Source organism: Pectinophora gossypiella, chromosome 20, assembly GCF_024362695.1.
Source record: "Pectinophora gossypiella chromosome 20, ilPecGoss1.1, whole genome shotgun sequence".
NCBI lineage: Eukaryota > Metazoa > Arthropoda > Insecta > Lepidoptera > Gelechiidae > Pectinophora > Pectinophora gossypiella.
The window spans coordinates 9,996,077-10,017,295 of NC_065423.1; the positions used below are offsets into that span (position 1 = coordinate 9,996,077).

General features: G+C 41.0%; 1 protein-coding gene across 1 annotated transcript in view; it reads right to left on the reverse strand.

The window, feature by feature from the left end:
- The window catches only part of LOC126376338 (uncharacterized), a 36,984-nt gene that overhangs the window by 12,928 nt on the left and 2,837 nt on the right, over window positions 1-21,219 (reverse strand). The window contains exons 2-6 of the mRNA XM_050023670.1: window positions 18,783-18,883; window positions 6,523-6,684; window positions 5,134-5,296; window positions 4,445-4,648; window positions 1,705-1,939 (exon numbers count right to left, since the gene is read on the reverse strand). Coding sequence (XP_049879627.1) covers window positions 1,705-1,939; window positions 4,445-4,648; window positions 5,134-5,296; window positions 6,523-6,684; window positions 18,783-18,883 — 865 coding nt within the window. The remainder of the gene's footprint in view (window positions 1-1,704; window positions 1,940-4,444; window positions 4,649-5,133; window positions 5,297-6,522; window positions 6,685-18,782; window positions 18,884-21,219) is intronic.

Here is a 21,219-nt window from a genome sequence, read left to right on the forward strand (position 1 = left end):
TTGACGGAAACTTTTGCTTTGGAAGAAGCACATTGTCAATCCATCTCCAAACTACCGGATTCGGAATGCGACAAAATGAAGGAACCTTATAGTCTCCATCTTTTAAAGTGTTGACTCAAGTTTTACTCAAGCTTCAGCGTTCCTTCGTCATCTTCAAGCGTTCAACCTAGTCGCTCAAAGTCTAAAGAAGCATACAGACACCACATCCTGTAAAGCCGCATTCATAACGAAACTTAAAAGTTGGTAATATATCCAGACTACACAAGAACCAAATTAGAAGGCTACGGAGCATAAAACACGACGAATTTTGAATTGTTCTATAATTCCCCAGAAACTTTCGAAATATTCAAGAACCATTGGCAAATTTCAAAGAAATTCTGGAAAAGTCCAAGAGTTTCTGGGAAGTTTCAATAACTTCTGGAACAAAAACAAAACTTCCTGAAATTTATCCACAGCAATGCACAAAGCACTCCAGAACTTGGCGACATTTTGGCGATAAATACCGCATCCGCGATAAAATAAAAGATTGGCTTACAGGACGCGGTGCAAGTACCGCTCACCACCCTAGGTGTGCCGGCGTCGACATCAGCTGCGCTTGTCGCGGGCGCTGTCCGCGTCGCCGGCGGCCGCGCGGCTGCGGCTGCCGCTGAGCATTTTGAGGGCACCGAACGACATCAGGTAGAACCAGTATAGCTGAGGTAGCAGCAAAATGCAGATGGATATCTTGCAGCCGGTCGGCAGGGACTTTATTGCCTGGAAAGATGTAATCCTGGATTTGATGCGAGCTCAACTCATCACTACACTTTTGTGGACTAAAGATGATTATATCATTATTAGGGTTGAACTGTTATGATAAATCACAAAGTGCTAATCTAGAAATAGAAGCCAGTCTAAGATGATCAAAAATCAATCTCATTTTACTTTTCGACTTATACTCGAATTTTATTTATGAATTAAGTAACAATGAGTACGACGTTTGACTGCTTTTATTGATGACTTCACAGTATACCATTTCCATACAAACTCCAAAGAAAATTTTCGTTTTGACGTTTCATAAAAAGTATCTCATTTGACTTAGTTGTTAAGTAACCTATTGTAATCAATATCACTTTGACTGCGAAGGAACAACTAAAAACGAGATAAGCATTCTGGCTGGTCATCGAACTCGACATATCACAATAACGGTCCAAAACTACAAGATAACAGAAACAAATATATATTTCTCTAGTAATTTACAATTTGGTTGTTGGGTCATTGACTGAACGTCAGAAGTCCAGTCTCAAGGTCTATTGAGCGTAATGTGTTAGGTGTCAAACGAATGTCGGAAGGCCTTTGCCCAGCAGTGGGATCTTGTAGACTAGAATAGATTAGATTTACAATTTGACATGCTCGTGTTGAGAGTGACCGCACAGTTTCAGAGGGATACAGAAGTAAATACAATACTAGGATACAATACTAAAGATAAATGTATCCTTTGTATTTTAAAATCACTGTGGTCCTGTGGTGCCGGCTTGCTTCTCAGACGGGGAGCTCAAGTACGAACTCCGGTACCGGACCCGCACCAATCTGTTATTAATTTGTCTCAAGTGCATTTAGTGCAGTTTTCACTAACACAGTTGGCTCGACCTTTGACAGCGATACGGGTCACCATATATCACGTTGATATGTATTTTACAGCTATAAAGAGTATACAAACAAACAAACTAACCTCAAAATACGGCAAGCCCAGCACCCGACTGTACATGAGGCAGACATAAGGCAGGCTGACGACGCGGCAGAGGAAGAAAGTGAGCAGCATGAGAATCCCGTTGACCAGGTACGCCTTGGAAGCCTTCAGCCGCAGCCGCGAGAGGATGCCGCGCAGAGATACGAACGGGGTAGACAGCTCCATCAGGTATACAAAGCCGAACACGCAGTCACCGAGGCCGCCGCGGAGGTACTGGAATAATCAAAATCGAGATATTTAGCCAGTTATTTTTTCCTGTACAAAAAGGTCATCATTGTCAATTTAAGAGACACGCTCTTGTCGATGTGGCATTTTCCATTGCAGTCTATCAAAGGCCAATTCCTTGACTTCCCTATAAGACACGACGTTAACCTTTTCTTTAATCTGTTCCATGCAAACTCTTCTTGATCTTCCCCTTCCTCTCTTTCCTTCTATGATGTTTTCAAAAATGTAGCCTGGAAGAAATTGCTTTATGAGCAACAAGGCCGCGTGTTATGCCTTTCTGTATCTGTTGTCCTTCTTCTTCTTTTCGTGTCGATGCCAAAAAAGACGTTCACTTAGATAGATTTCTCCCAGTATTTGGCTACGGCAATGGCGTTGTCAGTAGCCTGCATCAAGTCCTCTCGTGTGCAGGTGGAAGCGCAAGAAGGGCATGTTATCTGATGTTCCATCTTCTGGGGAACCGTTCCGCACTCACACTCTAAGTTGAAATCACCTGTCAACCCCACCTGAACAGGTTTTCCTTACTCCGGCCAACCTGTGCCCGAAGCCTATTCAAGGATTTCCAGGTCGGCCATGGTATGTTGTCCTTTTTTGTGTATTTTATGTACACAACGGGTTCTCGATAAAGTAGTAGTAGGTAGTGGCCCGTCATCTACCCAGTTTTGGATGTAGGGCTCCTCTCCTCTTCTCCACTTCCGACGGTGTCAATAAAGTCATCATCATCATCATTATCAGTCGTACGACGCCACTGCTGGCATAGGCCTCCCCCAAGGATCTCCACGACGATCGGTCCTGTGCTGCCTGCATCCAGCGGCTTCCCGCGACTTCCACCAGATCGTCGATCCACCTTGTAGCGGGCCTACCCACTGAGCGTCGTCCGACACGTGGTCAATAAAGTATATTTATCTTATTTTAAAATTCAAGGTCTCCAAAAGAAATAATGTTTGTCTATCCAGAATATAGGATCCGACGATCTGGTGAAGGTCGCGGGAAGCCGCTGGATGCGGGCAGCGCAGGACCGATCGTCGTGGGGATCCTTGCGGGAGGGCTATGCCCAGCAGTGGGCGTCGTGCGGCTGATGATGATGATCCAGAATATATGTGATTTATATAGGACGTCTATTCGGGACACTTATCCGGCAGATAAGGGTTCTAGGGTTGATGAGATTGATGAAAAGAAGTTCCGGTAGATTTATTAGCAAGTAAAATCGTACTCGTATACTGGAATGCCTGCTGAATGAATGCTGTAACCTGGAACCTGACAGAGGGCAGCAGTAATGGTTAGTACTACAGAGGTGGAGGACAGGAGTGCTAGTACGGCTTTGAAATAGACTACTTTGGGCGCCATCCCACTCGGGTCAGACAGAGTACTGCGGGGCGGAAGGCAAGAGGGAAACCACTGCCCTATTTTTCCCTAAAAAAGTAGCATGGAAAATGCTACACCAACAAGAGCGTGGGTCTTAAATTAGTGACGATGACGCTGGAATGGACTTAAAGCGGTGGGGTGGTAATCAGTGGTAATTCGTAATATTTATTTTTGAATACCAAAAGTGGGTGTAAGGTAACAACTACAAGAAATGACTAAGCAAATCTTGACACACGTAAACATTATTATAATCTTATGAGACTGTGTTGATGGTAGGTTTTATCTAAGGAATTATTGAGGCTAGAGATATGATCTCACATGTTATGTTTGACAACCCGATTAACACCGATCCTCTGATTTCAAAAAGTATCAAGTAAACATACAAGGTTTTGAGGTTTATATGACTGTGCCGATTTTTACATACTGGAACTGAAGTTTTTAAGGCGGAGATATCTTCTGGGCTTTCTTTTAGAAAATTTTCTTACATATTTTTGGATACGTTGGGGGATCCTTTTGATAGGTTTAAGTTTGGAAGGTACAACGATGGCAAGGAACCTAAAACCGGCGATGAAGAGATCGTGCATCAGTATGACAGGAACTACTGAGTGCTCTTCATCACGACAACAGTAGAGCGGCGCCGTTCATTGACAGCTTTCGCTGGATTTTAGGGTTGTAAAGCTAAGTTTTGAGTTTTATGTGAATTTTCCGCCTGTTTACAAACCTTAAATGAAGTGATATCGCTTCTTCTAGGAACTAGGACTACTAACCCGAAGTTTAAGGATCCAGTTATTTTTAGATGCGATAGGTCGGTCGGGCGGATGAAGTATAATAGAATTGCGAAAGCGGTATATAAAGCGAAAGTTGATGGTTGGGCTGACAGAGGAAGACGTAGAAGGACTTACGTTGACCAAACTGGAGATGTCCTTAAAAAAGGTTTAGTACGATCTACTCTGAACCGGCGTGCGTGTATGAAGCGATTGATGAATGTGGAGGAAGCAAGAGAAGTGTGTCAGGATCGAAGCAAATGGAATTCTATAGTCACTGCTAACCCCAATAGGCGTGAGTTTATGTACGTATGTATGTACGATAGGTCGGGGGATCCTTTTGATAGGGGCTTTGAATAGTACTTACAACAATGACAAGGAACCCGAAGCCGCCTATGAAGAGATGGTGCATCAGTATGACGGGCTCGTGCCGGCAGTACGCCAGGAACGACGGCCTGCTCTTCTTCACGGCACTGTCTCCCGACGACAGCAGCGCGTCGCCGTTCTTCGACAGCTTCCGCTGAATCTTGCTCTTGAAACTGTCCACGTTACTTGTCATCTGGACGTGGACCTGGGGTCGAAATACGAGGTATTAACAAATTATAGGCAGGTGATGATGGTTCTATGCTGGACTGGAATCAAAGCAAAGAATGTGTATCAGAGAATATTCTCTGGTGTGTATGCATTATAAGAAAAGATTTCAGATCAGCGAAAAACACATACTTTCAGGTTTCTAGGACTACCTTGACTATTCAATGTCCTGTAAATGTGTGTGCAATGTAGTGTTTATTAATTTATTCATTCTTACATACATATACATAGTTTTATCCAATTTTTCACAGGGTCCGCTTACCTAGCCTGAAGATTTGACAGGTTCGGTTTTTACGGAAGCGACTGACTGACCTTCCAACTCGTGAAGGGAAAACCAACCATCCATCAGGGAATCCATCACGTCTTTACTCTATTTTTACGATATGCACGGGATGATAAACAACTGAAAGGCGATGTCTTTTATCAATGTTGTCCAGCAGCAGAGACATGTCTCTCCAAACTCACCATATACATAGACCAGATGTCATAGAAGAAGTAGGCGGCTCCGAACCAGGCGTATGCTTCGGACATGAAGTGCGAAGAGCGCACGAAGTCCCGCGTGCACGACCAGAGGCACACGATCACGCCTGTGAGGCAAGACAGGGCTGCTTGCACTGCCGACACTAGCCTGGAAAGAGACGAAAAATACTGCATGGTAATCCGTTGAACCTCGTTCATCGCACGGTGTAAGATCACCAACTTACAACTTACACTCGTCGGACTTGTAGTTTGTAGAATCTCTCCGAAACTCAACTTGCCAGTTTGCAGGTTTAAAGTCGTAAGACCGAATGTTCTTTTAAAATCCAAAACCCATTGTTTAACTATTGTGTCTGGAAATCTCGGCGTTAAGAGGTTAAGGACCACGCCGCACCCGCCCGAGTTTATCGTACGCTCAAATAATGTTGGGGATGAGTTTTAAACTGTTAAACCAGTACGTAGTAAATCGGGACGAGCGTGTTAACCATTACACCACCTCATCCTGTCCATGCTTCGAATTGTTTCGATCTATACAGGTATCATCATTAAGCCGACGACGCCCCAGTTGACCCACTCGTCCAGGCTAGACAAGAGCTGCGGGTTCAAATCCCGTCCGAGTCAGATTTTTTTTTTATTTAAATTTTCTCTTTGTGTGTTTCCCTAAGCACGGGTAAGTGCTATAAAAACAAAAATCAAACCCTGTAATAACTATTTCAAATTTTAGTTTTGCCTATCCTGCATAAAAACCCATCCTACTACTTAATACCACCACTTTGGTGTTAGAACAGCATTATTTAGCAAAAGTGTTTTTGTTATGGCGCCACGTATATACAATCATCTGCCAAAACGTTTACGTGCCATAAGTGATCTGAATTCATTTAAATTTAAATTACAAGCATTTCTGATTAATAATATATTTTATAATATTAGGGAATTTTTTGATGGGAAGTGGAATTAGATTTAAGAACACCATTGTGCAAGTTTTTTAAGTTATTAGCATTTGTATTTTTATTTTATTTTTTTACAATAATGTTCCCTATTTGACATATAATTTTCTAACGTTTATATTGAAAAGACATTTCATTTCAATATATTTGTTAATTTTCTATTTTTATTATATTGAATGCTATTGTAATTTATTTAATAATTTTATTTGTAATTTAATAATCTGTTATGTTTTAAATTCGTATACCGAAAGGTGCGACATATATTATATTGTAACAACTCTATGTTGACGAATAAATGAATTTGAATTTGGTCTAACAGAAAGCTCGGGGTGCGGTGTGGGTGAGTTCATCTTGCGATGGATGTACCTCTGATTGGGATTGGGAATTGGGATACAGTTGTGACTTCGGGAGCTTATGTTGTTTGACTTACTTGTTAGTAATATCGAGCACATCCCCGCAGCTGAGGCGGTACTTGTGTCGGAAGCGTGCGCCGGCGCCGGTGAACAGCGCCAGCACGTTGAGCAGCTCGAACAGACTCGTGAAGTATACCAGCCCGAGGAGTGTCAACGCCGCGCCGCGTTTTATTGTTATCCTGTTGAAAAGATGATAGATGTATTTAACTTAACACACTTAACGAGATCGCAAAAGGACTGATAAGTTTATTTGTAGCTTGCCCGAATTCCATAAGGTCACACAAACAAAAAAATACATGAATTTTGCGACGGAAAATTCCACTTGATATCAACTCAGAATCATGGCCTGCATCATCCCTCACAGTTTTCGTTACGGCGTCACTAACACCCTGTATGTATGTACGACAAATGTGCGGTAGTTTATCGTCGCAGAGGCAAGTGTAAACTTACTTATATTTAGACCCGAACACTCTGCCTTTGTTGCTACTATAATATAGTGCTTTATAAAGACATTGTTGTCTAAACAAACAAGCTGATTAGACGCCACATGTGCTCCTGCGCAGACAGTGAACGATTGATCGAAAGCACACACAGTTTAATGTAGCGATACCGAATTTTTGTGTTTGTATAAATCCAAGATGTCCTCGTAATATACATACATTACATAAATAGCTTATATACGTCGCACTGCTGGTCACAGGCCACCCCTCTGTCTGGTGGGGGTATGAAGCATACATACAGGGGGGTTAAAAAGGCCACATCGTAGCAATTCATCTAAAAAGCAATATTGCAATTTGACATTTGCGCATATAAAAGTAAGTGCGCAATGCAAACAAAAGTCAAATAGCATTATTGCTTTTTTAGGTGAAAATTGCTTTGATGTGGTCTTTTCAACCCGTAATATAAAATTTTTGAAATATCGTTTTCCCGCGCTAGGTAACATACTCGTATACGACCGTATTCGGAAAAGTTTATTTATTTAAATAGGTATACCAACAGCACACATTTATCGTAATATCGTCGGGCATAATCTTAATGTAGTGTGTGTGCACTAATCTTAATGTAGTGTTTGCATGCACAATGTCCCAATTACAGTTTATAGTCACTCAATCACATTTCAAAAGCGTTTAAATTTACGATCTTGGCTCTCGACTTTGGATAGTCAGCAATTTTCACACTTATAATGCCAAGTTTAGGGAAGGTTAGGTTAGGTCAAGAAATTAAGACATAGATAACGATAAAAGTACTTTCACCCAAACTTCTTTCATAGAGTTGTGGGGTAGATTACCAACATCAGCAACCCTTGTGCCAGGGTTATTATGCAGCCCCCAAAGGCCCATGACGTGACTCGGAGAATGATAGATAGATAAATCATTTATTTGGTCTACAGTCATACATGCATACAATACAAATCAACAATACACACCACATACAAAATGTTTAACACACGCCAACCGGGTCTGCATGACAACCGCGTCGCAATTATATTGAGCGCTTCGACCAATAGCCGTTTGACGTCCATCTACGTAGATAGCATTCGTATCATTTATTGGTCCAAGTGCTCGATATAATTCGCGGTTGTCATGCAGACCCGGCAGGTATGTATGTGTGCTGCAGCAGCGCAAAACGGTCATAACTCAGCGCAAGTAAATACTATGAGCGTTTTGCGCAATTTTAGCAAATCGCTGATTTTCAGCTACAACCCGGATAGGAAACCGCGGATACGTAACCGATCTGTGACCAATTTACTAATAAAATAGTAGTTAATATCTTATGACGATATCGAAAGGCTGTCTTCCGTTACAACCCTGGATAAGACTAACATTAAAATTCGAAAGATAACAGACACAGGACACTCATCATCACTAATTTAAGAGCCACGCTCTTGTCGGTGTAGCATTCTCCATGGTACTTTACACACACTTACTTTACTAACTCTTTTTGTTTTTTTTTATATATATACGGGAAACTAGAACCTTAAATTTACAATCTTGTACGAGTCTTTCGCTGAATCCAAACCAAAATTATTCACGAACGAACACCACAGAGCACAAGTTTTTTAAACTACACGGAGGAATGCGAGCAAGTTATTTGCATGTTAATTTATGATAGTCAGAGCTAAGTGGAGTGTTGTACGTTGTTCATCAACTGAAGATAATGGCAAAGTCCTTGTAGCGTATTGCGTGATAATAGGCTATCGAGCGACGCCTGAAAAATGCCTGTTAATTAACTTCTTCTATCGTGTGGGTTGTGAGGTGAATTACCAACCTCATCAACCCTGGTGTGAGGGTTATTATTGAGCCGCCAAAGGCCCCTGACATGACTCGTTAGGCTCACGATCTGGAGGTCCGGGTTCGATTCCCGATGGGGACATTGTCGAAATCACTTTGTGAGACGGTCCTTTGTTTGGTAAGGAATTTTCAGGCTTGAATCACCTGATTGTCCGAAAAAGTAAGATGATTCCGTGCTTCGGAGGGCACGTTAAGCCGTAAAAATACCTCCACCAACCCGCAGTGGAGCAGCGTGGTGGAGTATGCTACATACTCCCTCTGGTTGATTAAGGGGAGGATTGTGCCCAGCAGTGGGACGTATATAGGCTGTTTATGTATGACTCTTTAGACAAGTTAATCCCATAACAAAAGCGAAATAAGATCAAATCCAGACGACCTTAGCGGAATTGGCACGCCTGGGTCCGTTGTACGTGACTCGCTTCATGTTCCGAACATTATCAGCTTATCGGGATGAAATATCTTTTAAGATTCTACCAAACACGGTTAAAAATATGTAAGTCAATAGTGGCGCTGGTCCAGTACACACCATCTAATTTTACATAACATATATAAAAATAAAAAATAAAATAAACAGAGTAAGTAAATCTTAAAACTAAATAGATTGGCTAAATGCGTTGCGAAGCCATTACTAAAAAAAAACAAAAAAAGTATGCCTGTGCCAGGAGGCCTCGCTCTTCTATAACATTGTTTTTTTTTCCCCTTTTTTATTATTTAAAGGTGCTAAACTAATTAATACGAGTATAGTAGGTAAGTAGTTGTGAGTGTAAATGCGTGTGTGTGTATATATGTGTGTGTGAGAAAGAGAGAGAGACTATGTACGTATTTGTGTGTGTGTGTGCGTGCGTGCGTGCGTGCGCAAGCAGTGTTCCTCCGGTTAGGGTTAATAACAGAAATAATTCGGTTATTAACCGAAATTAATATGTGTTAACAGTACGGGCGTATACCGAAACATTTCGGTATTCTTTATCAAGGGGGTTAATGCGAACACTGTTAACAGAAATTAAAGGTTAACAGGAATGATAGGTTAACCGCTTTACAAACGGTTATTTTGCATGTTGCCATTCCGTCGTGCGAAACGAATGCTGGCAACGCTGCGCCAAGCAACCTGCAGGCACTTGTCGGCGTCGTTTAATCGTTCCACGCGTTTTGTTTTTTACTATTTCGACGTTTACTTTTTAACCAGCGACGCTACGCGGAAAGGTCGTAACGTAGTTGCAGAACGCATGATCCGATTTGGTTACGTTTTTTTTTGTTTGATAGGTGATAATTACGAGAAGATTTGTAGACATGACGGAAGGATCCAGGGTCTGATGATGACCAGGTTATATTATATTATTATATATACTCGACAAAAAAATTACGCAAGATCGCCGAGTTTTAGTTTGTTTGACTTGTCTTGATGAACACTCTGACCCTACGTGGTTGTTGGTGGTTGACACTCAGGGTGTGATGATAACCAGGTGGTTATAAGGATAGGAGCTCGATATTAAAATAACGCTAGACCTCCGAGTTTGGGCTTGTTTGATTTGTCTTGATGAGCCTTCTAGCTATACTTGGCTTTGGTGGTTGGTATTCAGCGTCTGATGATGACCAGGTGGTCATAAGTTAGGAAATCGATATTAAAATAACGCGTAACCTTCGAGTTTGGGCTTGTTTGAATTGTCTTGATGAGAACTTTATTGGTGGTTGGTATTTAGGATTTGATGATAACCAAAAGGTAGGAACTCGAAATTTAAATGACGCAAGACCTCCAAGTTTGGGTTTGTTTGATTTGTCTTGATGAGAACTCTGACTCTAGATGGTTGTTGCTGGTTGATACTCAGGGTGTGATGATGACCAGGTGGTCATTTGTATTGTCAACTTAGAAACTCGATGTTAAAATAATTTGCCTTGACGAGCATTCTAGTAGCTCTGGTTAGTATTCAAGATCTGATGGTAACCAGGTGGTTATAGGAACTCCATTTTAAAATGACGCAAGATGTGGTTACTAGTATGAAGTCGGAAGGTAGTCGTCATGGAATAATAACGCTCTCTAACTCACTTGTTTGAGTGATCTTGAATATTACTCTGATCTGAGATGGAAATGGGATGCATCTTAATATGTAGCCATAGGATGAAGTCCGTATCGCATGGTTTAGGCGTATGGTACGTTACGGTTTTGTATGATGCGTATATTAATTTAAAGACTTGAATCGAGTCTATTTTTTAGTCGAGGAATCGACTGGATTCGACTAGAATCCATTAAAATGGACTGGATTTGACAAGCACCTACAATCGTCACAATCAGCTTAAATGGACTTAAACTGACACAAATGACTTGAATCCACTCCACTAGACTGGATTCCACAAAATCGCCTGGAAACGACTAAAATCGACAGTTTTTTATTAATAATATAGGCTCACGTTTGACCGCGTTTGAAAACCGCGTCAGTCTCACCTGGTGGTATGGGACGATGTGGTCTAGGGTGAATCACGCTTACCTAGTAAATGCCTATTCACCCTAGCATTGAAGAATGCCAAATTATAACGAGTTGGAAATGCAGACGACAGTTCCAGTCCTTTGCTATTCGCATCAAAAAGGAAGAGGCAAAACGTTTAGTGCGGATTGGTGGTATATCCACAACATGAAATGTCTGCCGACGACTAGTTGTTTGAAGATGGAATAGTGTGGGTGGAATTAACTCATGAAGTTCCTGCACACACTGAACCGCACACCGAAGTGTATCCTATAAAAAACCGCTACCCTTCGTCTGTGTTTTAGACTTTGGAGTCGAGTCTTCACTAACGACTCATTGTCTACGGGCTTTAATGCTCAACGCTCCACCAAGTCGAGAGCGGCCAACCGAGAGCTGGCAAAGCCTCGCCAAAGGTGACAGCAGTACTCCATACAACAACGAACCTGTGCTGTGTACAGATCGAGCAACTGCTCTGAGGGGAAGTATCATCTGACTTTAGAAAGGATGTCTGATTTTTGGCTGCAATTTTGTTATCGACTCGGTGTAGCAGCCGAAGTTTAGGTTGGCAATTAGGTCCATACCATAGAGCTCGAGATAGTTGGTAATTGACGTGGATATTAGTGATGGTGTAACGAATGTAAATTTTTAGACATTCGCGAATGCGTATACGAATATCTGCAAAAAATATTCGCGAATGCTAATATTCGTTACATCACTAATGGGTACACTCCGGAACATTGGAGCCAGATTCGTTTCGCGGTGAACAGACATGCCTGGGTTTTGGAAGCGTTGAATTCGACCAAGTTGTTGTCACCCCGTTCTGAGACGGACTTAAGGGTCAAATTCACACGATTCATAAGATTCTGATAACAAGTTCTGATAACGCTGACATCCCTGGTGCTTGTTCTCCGTCACTGTGCTATCGTCTGCATACCCATAGGACATAAATCAGCAGATAATTGATCAGGAGCAGGAAGATAGTGGGAGAGAGAACAGATCCCTGAGGGACTCCGACACTAATACCATGTAAATCAGACGAGCACCCATCGACGACTTCCCGAATCCGTCTATTCCTCCGGAAGTCAGATATCCAATTACACAGGCTAGAAGGGATCCCAAATGCCGGAAGCTTTCTAATAAGCCTATGGCTATATTTCCAATAAGACTCTCCCAAACCCTATCAAAAACCTTTGTGATATCAAAGGACACGGCAAGAGCCTCGCAAGTGTGTAGCGTACAGAAGAAGATCGCCAGTTGACCTATTACGGCGGAAACCAAATTGGCGGTCACTAAATAGATCGTTGGTGAAGGTACGCTAGAAGGGAATTGTTCAAGTTCGCTGAGATGGGGCGGTAGTTAGCAGGGTCGGCACGGCACGACTACCTTTTTTGGACACAGGCTGCACATAGGCAAGCTTACATGGGTTCGGGACTCCTGAACCCAAAGAGAGCCGGTAGAGCCGTGTCAGTACTGGAGACGACTCAAGTGCACAGTCCTGCTGTACGATTGCTGGAATACCATCTGGACCACGGAACTCATTCACGTCTAGAATGTGAAGCATTTTTAGGACCTCATGTTGCCGGATACAGATCTCTGCCATTCTTCTTCTTCTTGTAGTTTCGATGGCATTCAATTTTTTTTCAGCCCAGTATTGCCATTGCCAGATCACAAGGAGGTACACTAGGTGGAATATTGTTCTCAGCATCTAGACGAGAGTCGCAGGTGAGGAGATAAATAAATTTGCCTTCTCGTGCGCGGTATAGGTCAGCGATCCATCAGGTTTCAGCAATGGCGGCAACAACAGACGGCAGAAATTAGCTAGATAAATACCAGTTGGGTACTTAGCCAGTTTCGCACCGATTTGGCCTACTTATATGGTCGAAACGAGCTCCGCGTATTGTCCTCTTGCAAGACTTGGCCGCGTTATTCGGAGTTTTCTTCAGAGTTAGGAGCTTTGCAGGTATATTCTTCAGCCCACACCGCCGCCGGTATGCGGGTCTGCGCAGCTCGTCGGGTCTTCTGAAGAAAAGCATACCTCACTCCAAGGATAGGACGCGAAGAAGTGCCGCATCTCATCCCAGTCTGCTAACTTGTATCGTCATATTCGCCTGGATTCTCTGCGGTTAAGATCAGATGGAGGATAGACAGATAGAGATTTCACCAAACAATGGCCGGAAGTTCCTAAAGGAAAGTCACTGATACTTGATATCGGTCCGGATCAGTTGTCGGCAGAAGGTCCAAGCAGTTGGCGGTATGGTTGGCAACGTCAGGTACCCTTGCAGCGCAATTTACCAGCTGTGAGAAACTTAGTGACAAGGCAAAAGCCTGCACCTCTTTCTCAGCCTTTGTCAGCATGGTCGGTCTTCTGGAACGGGTACAAACACTCTTGATGGTAGGCGTTGAAGTCCCCCAGAAGAAAAAGTTGCGTTGAGGGATACTATACTCCGCATTACCAACTCCACTTTGCCAACTCCGATGTGTCATTAAGGTAGGTGAATAACCTGGAATCCAGTCGAGTGAAGTGGAATCTAGCCATCCTTATCGATTCCAATCAATTTTGTAAATTTTACTCAAATCCAGACGATTTTAGTCGATTTTTAACGATTCCATTCGAATGTAAAAAAAAAATTGTCGAATATAGCCGATTCTTCAAAAACGCTTGTTTCCCGTTTATACCCATCTTTCTCTTTCCAGCTGAGTTTGTTTTAATATTTTACTCTTCGTTAGTAATAACCTATAAAACCTATAAAACCGAGGTTAACCCTTGATATGTGTTAACAGGTTTCAATAGGTTAACAGATTAACGTGTTACCGTAATAAAAGGATACCGATTGAATCTGTTAACCTTTTATATCGGTTAACTTTTTAAATGGGTTTTCCGAACACTGTGCGCAAGTCGAGTGGGTTAGTATATGTAGTACATTGAGTGATAATGTGGTATGTGTAGTCATGTGCAGTTTATAACAACATCACGCCTGTATCCCTAAAGGGGTACAGGGATGTAATCGAACACCCACTCGTTACGAGCTATGTTAAACCCCGTGTAATAGGGGGCGAGCCTATTGCCATTAACTGGGGTCAAATCCTAGACACCAAGTAACCCAAACATGAAATCAAATTCACAAAGCCGATGTTAGTGGTTCGTAGACCGAGCCGGGAATCTACCTAATTTTATTTTAAGTTATACCTGTCAGTTTCTAAGTTTCTTATCCGCCGAAAACGAAAGAGACGCATAAAATTTAAAAAAATAAATTAAATTTGTGCTTATGTTTTATTCGTATGTTTATGTCCTTTATATATGTTGTTGTGCAATAAAGTATTATTGATTGATTGATTGAAATTAATGAAACAGACGTCAATATTATGTATAAATTTCAACTTACGCCTAAAATTTTACACTGGCCTATATAACCCGACACAATTAACTTGTCGATGCGAGTCGAAGATGCCTATTTTGACGTTTTCGCCCGTGTTAGTTAATTTACGTCATTTCGTTTTCTTCACACATTCGTTTTAAAATTGACAGCTGTCAATCATCCGTCCCTTTCGTATTCGGCGGATAAGAAAATGACAGCTATAACTTAAAATACAATTAGGAGGTTTATGCAGGAATCGGGGCCATTGTACTATTATAATCTTAATCTTAGCTTGTTCATATTCGTCTTAAAATCTCAGTGCAGTCGGCGTTTGAAGATCCACAATGTACAATGCAGGGTTGCCAGGTGTCTGGCTTCAGCCGGACATTTTAGCTTTTTGCGGTTGTGTCTGGACAAATATTTGCGTGTCAAACTTTTGTCACAGGGACTGTAACCTGGAACCTGACAGAGGGCAGCAGTAACTGTCAGTACTATTCAGAGGCGGAGGACAGGAGTGATAGTATGCCTTTGTAATAGACTACTCTGGGCGCCATCCCACTTGCGTCAGAGTACTGCGGGACGGAAGGCAAGAGGGAAACCACTGCCCTATTTTTCCCAAAAAAGTAGCATGTAAAATGCTGCACCGACAAGAGCGTGGTTCTTAAAAATTGATGATGATGAAACTTTTGTCAGGGTGGCGATACCTACGACGACGCGGGCCCGGACCTGGGGGGGCACAGGCGAGCAGAGAGCGAACTACGTGTGACTACACACACTTTGTTCATCAGCCCAGCTCTAAAAACAGCATATTTTGCTATTAAAAAACATGTCTGGCTTTAAAGGCAGAATGTCCGGTCTTATACAGGGTGTAACGGAACAAGGGTATCAACCCGAAGTGTGCCGACTCTGTCACTATCTACAAATCACATGCGAGAGTATTGGCCGTCTAAGTTCATATTTGAATTAGTTATGATCAATTTAATTCCAGGTCTTCATGTAATAAATTCAAATTTGCACAAGAGTAGCAATCAGCTAGAACACGTTCAGCTGCTTGTCTTCCCGGGCATGTCGTAAAAACCGACAGAGGGATTGTGTCCTCTAACATGATGGACTAATGTTATGGGCGATAGGCTGATCCCTTATCACCATAAGGTTTATCATATCCAGCTTACGACATCGTATCAACAGTGGCTGCAAGTTGTCTTTGATTACTTGTGGCTCTGCCCACCCTATTAGGGTTTACGGGCGTGAGTTTATGTATGTATGTAGCAATCAGCTGTTCACGGTATTTAACCTTTGACTGACACCTACCACCTCCTTTTTTTTGCTTGCCCTAGTAAAAGGGTAAACGTGCTAGTGGTGGCCATAATAATAAATATTTTTTTAATTGTTGAGTCCGGCCTTCGTATTTTAGGGCCTGGCAACCCTAATTGAGTGTCTTATAATATGTTTCCCGTCAATTCATCAGCTGAGCGAGATGATTTATTCAGTGACGCACTGAGTGAACTCGATTCGGCATGTAGATCATAATCCTCGTTACGGTCTATCGTTATCTTACCAGTAAAATAGAAATAATTTAGCTTATCTTTGGGGTGGATAATTATACAAGGATTAACTCGATTATTATCATAATTAAAACATTAAATTAAATTATGGGTTCCGAGACAAACCTCTGTGGTTTAACGACATTACTAAAACCATGTATTTAGATTAAGGATATAACGAAAAATAAATAACTAAAAAAATAAACATAATACCGTGTTCTTACCGCGTCATTATCAGGGATATGAGACTCCCGATATTTCAACACTGTTGCAAGTGCCATGATCACGGAACGATTGATGAAATTGGAGTGGAGCAGGTAGATCCATATTTTTTTAAGGGCAAACATAACCGTCTACGCGGTAAGAACCAGGTATGATGTGTTTTAATTTGAATAATTATATACTTGGGTTTAGTCAGCATAGAGTCGCAAAGATTCAAAACTCATTTATTTAATTAATTTATTTTTGTATTTTATGTGTTCTTGCAAATAAATTGATTTGATTTCAAAAATATCTTTATTCACTAGGTAACATACACTTTGAATCGTCATTTTTTTAAATAACGAACGTCTTATCCGCTTAAAACTACTGCAGCTTCTCACAACATGTATGTATAGCCAGAAAAACCTCGGCAAGGGCCCTAGACGTACTTTTAAGCGAATGAATCATTACGACTCATAACATATAAACATTAAGGTCGTAATAAAAAATATGGTAATATAGCCTAAATTATAATTATTGTATTGTTCTAAAGTTGTCAAACGAGTCGCGTAAATATCGATAATAAATAACAGGTAAACAACTTCTTATCTTTATATCAGCTACTAACAATAAAAACCTTCAGCAACCCACAGTAATAGAATAAAGAACAATACTACGTATAGAACGGTACCGCCCCGCACCAATTCGAATCGGGCGCTGACCTCACCCCCTTTGGATATTACTATAGTCTTAAATGGCCGTAAGCCGCTAAGGAGTAAGGAAGAGAGCACGCGGGCTGTGTCGCTGTCTCGCTCGCACTTACGCGTTAAGTAGCCCACGGTAAGAATGAGATTTTTGTATGTGTGCAGCATGCTCTATAACCCTACTACATTCCGTTTCATTTTTCAACGTATTTCGATTCTGTTTTAACATTTGGCTATTTTATGCCTTACATTATGTTGTACTTTGCAAATACTTATAAAAAACGTAAGTAGATATCATTTTTGATAGATACTTGTTAACTACCCTACTTAGAACATCATCTCTAGCATTATCTCGCTTACCGAACTTGATGATTTAACAGGTCCGGTTTTTTACGGAAGCGACTGCCTGTCTGACCTTCCAACCCGCGAAGGGATAACCAGCCCATTACAGTTTAAGTCACATACCTCCGAAAATGCATTTCTCGGGTTTCCTTCCGATGTTTTCCGTTCCCGCTGAGCACGTGATAACCATTTATGATCCAAACATGAATTCGAAAACAAATTCGACGATCATTGGTTTAGGCATGTGCTGGATTCGTACCTGCGACCTCAAAGTGAGAGCCAAGCGTTCTACCAACTGGACTACCACTGCTCTACTATCCTACACTATTTAGAACACAACTACCTAATACACGCTTGTCTTGATGGTCGATAAATATAAAACGTCAAGTACCTAGTTCAGAGCACCAGGTGTTTTATGGTATCTCTTCCATGTTTGGTGTTTACTATTAGCGCTTCTGCCATAAAAGAAAATAAGGTAAAACTGGCACGTTAACATACTTCGTACCGTTGATGTAGAATATAGAACACCTTCGTATAGTTAAGTTAACTCGTTCTATGTATGTTTAGAGAGAAAAATCGCTGATGCTAACTGCAAGTCTACTGACTACTTGAGGATCTGTAAGCTCTGATAGAGATACGGGCACTTTTTTTATACAAGGTGACCCTGAGGGGCTCATCGGCTATCAGAAACACCCCATATATGTTCAGCGATTAATTACGGTTGAGGAGATATGACCCATTTTGTACCTTTTTCAAGATTGTGTACTTTACTTCAGAAATAATTATTTTGTCGCTATTTCTTTCTTAATACCTAATTCTTTTATTTTACTTCATATCTATCCCTAACGAAGAGAACTAATAGTTGAAAAAATAAAAACAGCCAAATCAGAGATAAAATAAAAGTTATTGGAAGTCAAAATGAGAATTGGACCAAAATTGTTACAGTTGTTGTTAAAACTTCGCCGTAGAATAATCAACACATGAGATTGTCATGGACCCTGAAAGTATTTAAACCGGCTCCGTTTAATAGGCTTTTAGAAACATCTTAAAAAAAAGTACCCTTAATAGAAGCAAAAAACGAATTAGTAATTGGTCCTCAAAGATTGCAAGACGGACATATTTGAAGGAAACTTTGACATTCTCATACATTGTAGCTAGGTACTTTAAACGTTCTGAAACGCGGCAAATAACGCATTTTCAATAAATAAATAAAAACATACATAATTTTACGCTCATGATTCCGAACAGGTTAGACGTAGCAAGAGTCCGAAGACAAAACTTGCAGTCACTTTATTTTTAGAAACAATATAGTGGGTTATGAAGATTTTAGTGTTTATTTTCCCGCTCCGTCACACGTTAAGTTAATGATGATGTTTGCCTTACCTGTCCTCAGGGTCGAGGCTGACGACGAGGTTGGCGGCGGAGACCAGCGAGCCAACATTGGCTATCATCAGGATCCACAGCGCCGCCCGGTGATGGCGCGCCTGTCGACAAACAACACATTGGCCCCGATTTCTGCAGACACCTCCTAATTTTACTTTAAGTTATACCTGTCATTTTCTCATCCGCCGAAAAGGAAAGAGACGGATGATTCACAGCTCTTATATATATGACAATTACGGCGTATACTCTCACTCTCACATCTCACTCATTCAACCAGTACACATTACATATATTATACCACATTCATATATTACATCAGGTACATTTGCACCAGGTACGATTGGAGGCGGGCTTTTTAATTAAGGTTTAGTTTAAGTATTAATTGTACATAATTTATTTTATTTTGAGTTTAGTTTTATTTAATTTTATTTTTGTTTTGTTTCATATTTTTGTTCTGTAAGTAACTGTTTTGTTTATGGCGTAAATAAAGTTTATTTTAGTATCAATAGGAATGGTGCTAATTCCTGTAAACACCATCTAATTTTATTTTAAGCTATATCTGTCATTTTCTTATCCGCCGAAAAGGAAAGGGACGGGTAATCGACAAGCATAAAATTTATGGAACACACGTCAATTTTAAGCACAAATCTAAAACAACCGTCTAAAAATTTTACACTGCCCTATAACCCGACAGAATTATGTTGACAGCACACGTCAAACGGTTTGCATACCAGCGAGATACCTTTTTGATTCGCCCGGGTTATTCATTCATTTACTCATTCTTCCTAAAATTAAGAGCTGTCAATCATCCGTCCCTTTCCTTTTCGGTGGATAAGAAAATGACAGGTATAACTTAAAGTAAAATTAGGAGGTGTCGTGTCTGCAGGAATCGGGCCATTGTATCATCAACCGCATGTTACGTAATGTTTTGAATAACATTAAACTTAGTAGAGAATTTTGAGATAAACAATCTGTCTTGTTATCTTGAACCATACGAATGTTACGTGAAAGAGAAATCTCGAAACAGTAATTAACATGAGTTTTCACTTTTAAATGCGTAAACTCACGCCCATAATGTTCCGTAGGGTAAGAGCGGCAAGTCTTATCAATAAACTGAATAAAAGAATTACTGACAAGACCTTAGGGTTGAACTACTTTCCTATGCTTTACCAGCGACCCTCTGTCTTACTTTAGTCTTGATCCGTATGGGCGTCAGACTTCACACACACAGATGCGCGTGTACGATAACGTCAATGTGTAGTGTCTGTGTAAAACGAGGTGTTGTCTATGAAGTGTCCGGTGTGTGACTTCATGTTAAATCTATCTATTCAACATACATACACATACATAAACTCACGCCCGTAATCCCAAATGGGGTGGGCAGAGCCACAAGTAATCAAAGACAACTTGCAGCCACTGTTGATACGAAGTCCTAAGATGGATATGATGAACCTTATGGTGATAAGGGATCAGCCTATCGCCCATAACATTAGTCCATCATGTCTATCTATTCAACCCCTTTAACATTAAAGGAACTCTCCCGCTATGCGCCTCAGCACCTATAAGGGGGGTCGGGTTTATCGCGGCCAAGCTATAAATAAGTACAGTTCACGCCAAGCGATATAAAATGACCTCAATTGTTATTATTTGATTGGCGCAAATGACACCAGTTACGACCACATGAATAAACATTGAAAAAGAGATTTGGAATAGATTATTTAATGCGCATAAACTGTTTTTTTTTAAGGTGGACCGACGATCTGGTGAAGGTCGCGGGAAGCCGCTGGATGCGGGCAGCGCAGGACCGATCGTCGTGGAGATCCTTGGGGGAGGCCTATGCCCAGCAGTGGATGTCGTACGGCTGATATGATGATGATGATGTCATAGAATAAGAAATAATGCTACGTATAGAAAGGCAACTCTACTACTCTACGTAAAGAGCTAGGTTTACCTCGCCCCAACTTCGTATTTTTTACGGTATTTGATTATCCATGTTAAATGGTTATTCTAGAAAATTGTTAGTTTAAAGCCCCAAATTCTTGTGTGTCCAAGACCCCAAGCATAGTTTGAGACGGCCCTAATCATTGATGTATACTATCGTTGGCATGTATAATCCTACTCACCTCTTCCGAATGAAAATTAGATAACAAATCCCAAGAGAACATATCAACAAGATAAACCAATTACAATTTTATTACACAACAATTTCGAGAGTGAAACACACGAAAACTAACCAAACAAATCAATTTTAAAAATATTCATGTTCATGCACGAGTCATTAAACAAAATAACTGTACAATCAAACATAAAAGTGAATCTAAACTTATAAATGCGAAAGATATACGCTAGGTACGCTTTAAATACACTACTGATCGTCATCGAGGGCTTCGACCAATAGCCGTACGACGTCTATCTACGTAGATAGCATTCGCTGCGT